The sequence below is a fragment of the Amborella trichopoda genome, chromosome 8 (assembly GCF_054954075.1).
Source record: "Amborella trichopoda isolate Santa Cruz 75 chromosome 8, AtrichopodaSantaCruz75HAP2 v2.0, whole genome shotgun sequence".
NCBI lineage: Eukaryota > Viridiplantae > Streptophyta > Magnoliopsida > Amborellales > Amborellaceae > Amborella > Amborella trichopoda.
Window position 1 is genome coordinate 17,952,215 of NC_142343.1, and position 8,359 is coordinate 17,960,573.

Below are 8,359 nucleotides of genomic sequence, written 5' to 3' on the forward strand. Positions count from 1 at the left end.
AACTTTGGAAATATGAAAGCCGTCTTGATGCAAAGGGGGTTTTTAAAAAAAAAATTTATTTTTTTAATTTTACTATTGATGAGATTTTTAGATTTAGGTTGGGTTTTTATTTTCTTTAGGATTATTTTTGTCTTTTTGTTGTAGACATTTGACGCATATAAAGGTTATTTAATTTAGAATTTTAGGTTAACGTTTTTGTTTTTGGTTAGTAAATTGGTTATTTACTAAATGCATTATTTACTAAATATAAGCATGCATTATTTGGTAGAGATTTTAGGAAGATATAATTAGAGAAATAGGATAAGTACACATTTAAGAAATAGAGATTTAGGCACGAGGATAAGGAGAAGCCAAGTTGGTTATTTTTTGGGGTGAATTTCGTTCCAGACTAGAGTGAGGGTATAATTTTTCAAAATTATTTTATTTTTATTTTCTATTTATTATTTTCCTTATATCACGTCTTCAAAGAGGCTTCAAAATCAGGAAAGAAATGAAAAATGGTAACCTGAAAACCGAGAAATTCTATCCCCTATTGTTTATTTTTATACGAACTCTTTTTGTTGTCTTGGTACCACAATTTAATACTACCCTGACCCCCTTATTTCTTTATTTGTTGCAATGTAAACTAACCGACGACGTGGACGGCTCTCTTCATATTCAAATATTTCTCCCAATTATGGACAACCTTGACCCATTCCGTTACGAATGGGAACTTATTAAAACTTAGTGGACCCACTTTCTATTCGGCCAAGCCCGGATATGTAAAAATGCAGGCCCCTTAATAAAACTATTTTTGAGATGGATTTTAAGACTTTACTTTTAAGAACATGTAATATCGTGGAGATCATGAATATGAAAAAAGAAATAAATTTTAAAACTAAAAATAATAACATTTGGATAGTTAGTTTACATTATTTTTAGATGGGACGCCTACATACTTTAAACTTTTTGGACTGCATATGTGGAAATGCAGTCCAACCGGTATGAAACAATTTTCCAAACTTATTTGATGAAACGATGGTAAAATGTTGTTATTGAGGAAAATTGGATTTAAGGGTAGCAAAAGGCTGGCTCGAGCAGGGGCAGCCTTGGCCGTGGCTATGGCCCAGCCCTCGTCCCAGTAAGGTATGGCTGAGCACAATTGATGGAAAACTATAAAAAAACAAGAAAAATAAGAGGGCCAGGCCGAACTTCGCTGGCAGTGGCCAACCTGGCCGTCGTGCCACAATTCATGGCCCGAGCGCTAATTTTTTAGAGCCAAGCCGACCAGGCCTCCCAATCCATTGCCAGCGCTAAATTTGGAGTTTCGGACTCAACTGTTCTTACTTTTCCGGTGGTCGACATGTTAAAGCGCACATTTTGAATACCAAAATCAGTTAGTAAAAGAATGAGTCAACGGCTTCCTATTTGGATAGGTTTCTATAAGGCTGCAACCTCAAACAATCCAGTCAAGGTCCATTTCCAAATTTTATCATGACATATAATTTTGGTGTAAAATTTTTTTAAGATTATCTCAAATTCTATTTTCACATCTAATTATAAAATTTTAAACTCCAAAAATAGTTAAAATCAAATAGATCTATAAACATATAAAAATATTGAAAATGAACGAGCTAGATAATGTGTTGCAAGATGCACTATTTTTAGAATTCAAATCTTTTTTTTTTTTCATATTCTGTAGATATCGAGATGATCAATTACAGGATTTTTCAATATTAAAACAGTCTTTTTCAATTGATTTTTTAGATGCATATTTAATTGTACATTATAAGGTTGCAACCTTATACAAACTTTTTCCGTATCTATTTACCCAAAAAAATATTTTTGATAATTATATCTTGATATGACCCCAGATGTTTCTCCTGCCTATATTTAGCCCTTTGCCAGCCCTGCTTTCCATGTAAGGCACGCTACTGACCTAATCCTTGCTCCGCCTTCCGTTTCATTCTCTCTCAATTTCCCATTCCTTCTCTCTCTCAATTTCCCATTCCTTCTCTCTACTTTCTTGCAATGGAGTTTTATTCAATGGTAAGCCTGTACCTTGAAATCCATTTCTAATTTTTTTTTTCTTTTGGTATTTCATATGCAGTCTCTTAGTTGCTTTCATTTTAAGTTTTTGCACTGAAACCCATTCTGAAGATTGTAATGTTTTTGGGTTCTCTTATACAGGCACCAGAACTCGAGAAGATCAAATATGAAGAGGTAAGCTCCTAACAAAAGTCTTTTTATCTGTCTCTTCACAAATGGTTTGTTCATGATCTTCGTGTATATTTTTCTTAATTTTTTCGAATCTTGAACTGAATGATTCTGAGGGCCTGATTTTTTCGGGTTTTGTTTGTCAGGAATTTATACTGAATTCTCGAGAGTTGAAGCTCTTTACTTGCAGATGGCTGCCTCCGCGCAATCAAGACCCAAAGGCACTCATATTTCTCTGCCATGGTACTACCATTAATTGCTACGATTTTGTTATACTTATTTGTTTTTTTATTACAGTAAGGTTCTTTTTGTTCTATCTCTTTTTATTTCCCACTCATTCAGTATGTTAATTCCCTGCTTTCTTTCTTTTTCCTTTATGAATTTTTTCCATGGTGGTTAATATTTGCAGGTTACGCGATGGAGTGCAGCATATCCATGAAAGGTAAGGTAACTCTTGTGCATATATATATCATTTACTCACATGTTGAAAAAATAGAAAAAATATGAAAAGCTCTTTTTACAGTAAAAAATTACAAAGAAGCCGATCAATGTTCTTTCTTTTTTTGAAAGTTTTGCTTTTGTTCCGTTCAGGCACCGGGATGAGACTGGCAAATGCTGGGTACGCGGTGTACGGCATTGATTATGAGGGCCACGGCAAGTCGTCTGGCCTCCAAGGCTACTTTCAAAGCTTCAATGACCTTGTCAACGATTGCTCTGAGTATTTCACAAGCATATGTGGTTAGTGCCCAAAACCTAAATGATCAAGTAGTATCGTAAGCAAATCAACAGGGATTCACTTTTCAAAGCATGTTTGTTTTGCTGGAAAGCGAGAAGCACTTGAGGGAATTCTGGGAGTTTAAACTCTTGATATGCTATGAGGCCACTTATCTTTATTTCAATGAGGCTGTGATTGCTTCTGAGGATTAGATGTCAAATTTGAAAACCTCGGTGTGTCAGAAAGTTCAATTTTTTTAAATTTTTGTTTGATTCTAGTCAATGACACACTCACAACCACTCGATTTGAAATCTAATGTACAATTTTTTTTTTATTCTAATCAATGACACACACAACCACCTGATTTGAAATCTAATGTACAAAGTGATTATGACCTTATTGTATTTAAAATAAGAGTGATTTATGTACAAACTCTAAATATTTTCTAAAACATGAAATGCTCTAATTACAAAGGAGTCAACCCACATTTTTTTTAATTTCTTCCAAAATTTGCTCATCGGTCTAAGGATAGAATCCTTGGTTCGAATCTTAATTTTTTAAAAAAAGTTTTTTGTTTCTTCCAAAATTGCTCATTGGCTTAAGGTTAGAATTGGCAGTCCGGATTTTTATTTTTATTATTATTATTTAAGTTTTTTGTAACAAAAAAAAAGAAAAAAGAAACTTAGTAACAAAAAAGCTAAAAAATAATAATTAAAATTCGGTCCAAGGACATGGCAATTTAAAAAAAAAAAAAAAAAAAGTAGGTTGACCTACCTTTGTAATTTCCATCTATACACAGATCATTTCGTATTTTAGACAAAATTTTAGGGTCCTTATGTAAAGCACTCTTAAAATAAATGATCTCTGTCTATACTTTTCAAATGGACATACCAAAATAAATGAAATTTTTTTTTTCATTGGCAGATAGGAGAGAAAATAGGGGCAAGCTGAGGTATCTATTTGGAGAGTCAATGGGAGGCGCACTTGTGGTGATGCTACACAGAAAGATGCCTAGCTTCTGGGATGGTGCCCTTTTGGTGGCCCCCATGTGCAAGGTCACGACCTTTCTCCTTTATAATTATTTTATTAAAGACCATTACCACCAGATTTAATTTAACCTACAATTAATTACTGCTAAATTTGAATGACTAGTTGTCACCCAATTTTAAGAATTATCCTTTCACTTTTCAAAAGTTGATTATTATAACCTAAATCTAGTCATTGGGATTTCAGATTGCTGATGAGCTGAAGCCACACCCTTTTGTTATAAGCATTTTGACTAAGCTCTGCCGGGTCATTCCAACGTGGAAGATTATCCCAACAAAAGATATCATTGATAGTGCCATAAAAACCCAAGAAAGGAGAGAAGAGGTATGATTAAAATCCTCTTTCTGTAATCTAAGTTTTTACTTTTAATTCAAACCCTATTCCTCTTTTTCTGACTAATCTAGTCATGTTTACCGGTAAAAAATTAATAGTACAGCTATTGACATGGACAGTATTAAATGAGATCCTTTATGTTTTGTACAATAAGGTCACGATTACCGGTTCTCAAGATCGGATTGGCTAATGAACTTGTGACGTATTCAATCTGGTCAAAAAATTTTGAACCATTAGTTTAAAATATAAAATATATTAAAAAAAATTTGCTCTAGTTCATTTAGCCAATTGAACCGATTAAAATCAGCTAGTCTAATTAACCAAAACTAATTAAAAATTGATTTTGACCAGTTCTTGAACAAAATCAGTTGAGGCATTGGTTGACAATCTGTTAAATCAATTTCACCTTTGATAACTAAAAGTAATTTATGAACTTCATATTAAAAATAGGAAATGCATACAATAAGATCACTTCCGTTTGATATAAGGATGTCACTATTGTTTTGGCACAATGTCTAAAATAAAATACGCCATACTTCAATTTGTCGAATTTTACATCCCATGACTAAAATGTTGTAACCTCCTTGTAAAAAAAATGAACGGTCGTATAGTATACAATCCCTTACACATAGTTTAAAGAAAAAATTACAAATAACCCGTACAAGTAGACTTTCTATGCAAGTTATCTCCAACCAAATTTTTTTTTCACTTTTCCCTCCTAAAATACACTTTTCTAGCAAATACCTCATGTAAAAAAGTATATTTTTTTTTACAAAAATACATTTTTTCGTACACAAAAATTTAATTTTGGCCGGGCATTCATGTGGGCGTACATGGGTTGCCAAACCTCTATTTGACATTGCCGAATCCTTTTAAACTAAAAAAGTGCCGGATGCTCTTTGACATTATCGGACCAGACTTTGGGCTTGTTGCTGGACCGTATGAGCTTATTGTTGGACTGCTCTTTGGCAGTGCTAGACGGCATGGGCCTATTGCATAACTGTTCTTTGTTAGTATCGGACTGCCACTTGTACTGTCAAATTACCATTGTTATTTACTAGACCAACATTACACTGACGGACCACCTAAGAATATGTTAGATTGCCTTTTCGTGGGAGTAGGAGAGAGAGGCGTTAGAAAAAACAGAGATATTAGTTTAGCTTTTTTTTTTTTATTTACTTGAGGGGGCTATTTGGTAGGAATGACTACTTTGTGCTAAAAAATGAGACAAAAAAGTTGACTGGAGGTAACTTTCCCTAGTTTAAAATCTTATAAAGAAAGCCGCTTTGAATTTGGACTTGGGAGTTTACATTTATGGGAATGTACATGGGCTTTTGTTATAGGTCCGTTCAAATCCGTACTGCTACAAAGGAAGGCCACGTTTGAAGACTGGGTACGAATTGATGATGGCCAGCATGGACATTGAGAATAATCTTCACCAGGTGAGTGACTCAATAAACCCAAAATGGCAACGCCCTTTTCTTATGCCTTCCACCGTCCTCAATCATTCAGTTCTGGATTTGACAAAGCCACATGTCTCACATATATTTTGCAATATTTTCTGATGGTAACTTTTTGGGGTCGGTAAGATGGTGCGATTGGAACCCTTAATACTGTCCTACATTTATTCATTAAAACCAGTGTTTTAATACCATGGAATCGATGAGTGTATTTGTGCCCGCTGATTTCGATTTAAATCGTTAATTGCTATTAGTTAGGTAGGTGATATGAAAAAATCCAAAATTAAAACATAAAAAAATAATGAATAAAAGGTTTTTAAGGTTTAAAACCTTTATAAAATAATGAACAACGATAGAAAATAAAAAAAATAAAAGATAGCGAGCTTGATTCATACAATGCACAAACACCTTTGCGAGTGTGTGAAGTACTAAGTGCAACTCAAGTGCTTGTGAGGCACAAGAAGCGTGTTCCATACATACAACTGCACTTTCCCAATAAACTTTAGGTTAGAGAGTTTTTTTATATAAATACTTCTTTTTATTTACTCTATTCTATAATGTGGGACTAGAAACCCACATGTTTCTCTTTATATTAAAAACTTTGGAAACGCTGTGTTAAGAGTATATAATTTTGAAATACTAACTGCTATTTTTCAAAAGAAAAATACTAAAACGCTACGTTACGTGTTCATTCAGGTGTCGCTGCCTTTCTTGATCGTCCACGGGGAGGACGATGCAGTCACAGACCCTGACATTAGCAAGTTGTTGGTGGAGAAAGCATCAAGCACAGATAAATCATTGAACTTGTATCCAGGCATGTGTCACGCGCTCACCAGTGGAGAAACCCAGGAAAACATAGACCTTGTTTTCTGTGACATTGTGGAGTGGTTAGAAGAGAGGATCAACGCTGGTAATTCGCAGTCGGAAAGCGAACGAAAAGCTCGTCATGACCATATAAAGCCCTAATTTCCCAAAGGCCTGAATAGCATTTTGGAATAATTACTATATATCTTAATTGATCTGAAATGTGGGTACGAGACTATTGCCCGAACTCACCTTCCTCCTTGCCTCTTCAACAGAGAAAAGTGATCCCGCAAGTCACAACTTGGCTACATATACCCATTTACATTAAAAGAATGGGTCCACGATAGGAAGTTTCTCATATGTTTATATATATATGTGCTTTTTTGCTTTTTGGTGGAAGATGTATCTTTTGGCTTTGGTGTCACAAAGTTGTATATATCCAGCCAACATCTCTTTTCTTAGATACAAGCAAAGTTTCTCTACTCAATTTATGGGTTTTTTTGCCATCTTATTAATAGTAGGCGAGATGGACATAACCTTTTTTTTTTTTTTTTTTGTCATTCTTTTTATAGAGCCTTTATGGGTCTTTTTGTTATTATTTTTCACACATAATAAAATAAGGGCAAACATTTCAAATGCCTCCACCCATAGATAAAGATGATGTGTATCTGATAGCGACTTATTAACCATCCAATTAATTCGGATGAATTGAACCTCTCTTTTTGTTTGGTTAAATAAATTAAACCTCTCATTTTCTACAGCACCCTCACTCTTTCTAAACATCCAACCAAAGAGACCATAGTTTATTAGAACTACTTCGCTCGGATTTATGTGGACGTATGAGTGTGGAACCATAGTTTACTCGGATTTATGTGGAGTTCACTCGGATTTATGCGGACTTATGAGTATGGAAACCAAAGGGAACAGGAAGTACTTTATGACTTTTATTGATGACCATCAAGGTATGGCCATGTTTACCTCCTCCATAACTGAAGTATTGGATAAATTCAAAGAATATCAAAGCCAAGAATAACAGAGATGAGGTAGATATTTAAATGGGTGTAAAATAAAAGTACGTAAGTCTCATAATTGTGGTGAATAATATGTAATCTGATAACTTATCATGTCCTATTCACCTAAACAAAATGGAGTAGCCAAAAGAAGGAATAGGAGATTAGTAGAAATGGTAAGAAGAGCTAGCCAAAAGAAGCAATAGGAAATTAGTAGAAATAATAAGAAGAGCTTAGCTTAAGTTAAGGAATAGAAGATTAGTAGAAATAGTAAGAATAGATTAGCTTAAGTTAAGGAATAGGAGATTAGTAGAATTGTAAGAAGAGCTTAGCTTATGTCTTTGGGGTGAAGAAGTGTTGACGATAGGATACAACCTTAATCAGATTCCCACAAAGGCAGTCTCATCTATTCTTCACCAAGTCTTCATTAGTTGCATAACTTCTCTCGAACACCTAGAGTATTGGATGTTCAGCTCATATCCTAGTACCTCACTAAGATAGGACAAAATTGTATCATGAAAACATAAATCGTGTATTGATAGGGTATGCACATCGTGGACAAGGCTACTTCTTTGATGGCCCAACTAAAGATGTTGTTATTGAAAGTTATGATTCACACTTCTTTAAAGATGCAATTCTAGAAGGAAGGAAAATTGGGGGGCAAGCTGGCCTTTATGAGTTAGAAGAAGTTAAAAACCAACAACCTACCTCCATAGTCCAACCACCTAGGAGAAGTAATTGAGCTAGAAGATCGGCTGAGTTCTTTACTTATCTAGATGAACACTATGAAAGGA

At 34.4% G+C, this 8,359-nt stretch overlaps 1 protein-coding gene across 1 annotated transcript; it reads left to right on the top strand.

Annotated features, from left to right (window-relative positions):
• Positions 1-1,897: 1,897 nt before the first annotated feature.
• On the top strand, positions 1,898-7,042 carry LOC18440436 (caffeoylshikimate esterase). Its single transcript, XM_006850580.4, has 9 exons — positions 1,898-2,028; positions 2,170-2,202; positions 2,343-2,439; positions 2,606-2,638; positions 2,788-2,934; positions 3,836-3,966; positions 4,145-4,282; positions 5,635-5,733; positions 6,448-7,042. The coding sequence occupies exons 1-9, from the start codon at positions 2,011-2,013 to the stop codon at positions 6,715-6,717; spliced, it is 966 nt and encodes a 321-aa protein (XP_006850643.2). The 5' UTR covers positions 1,898-2,010; the 3' UTR covers positions 6,718-7,042.
• The last annotated feature ends 1,317 nt before the right edge of the window (positions 7,043-8,359 follow it).

Excerpts from the sequence above, each read along its gene's own strand:
- LOC18440436 (XM_006850580.4), top strand. Across the intron at positions 2,639-2,787 it reads GTGCAGCATATCCATGAAAG|GCACCGGGATGAGACTGGCA; the intron begins GTAAGGTAACTC and ends TGTTCCGTTCAG. Across the intron at positions 3,967-4,144 it reads TGGTGGCCCCCATGTGCAAG|ATTGCTGATGAGCTGAAGCC; the intron begins GTCACGACCTTT and ends TTGGGATTTCAG.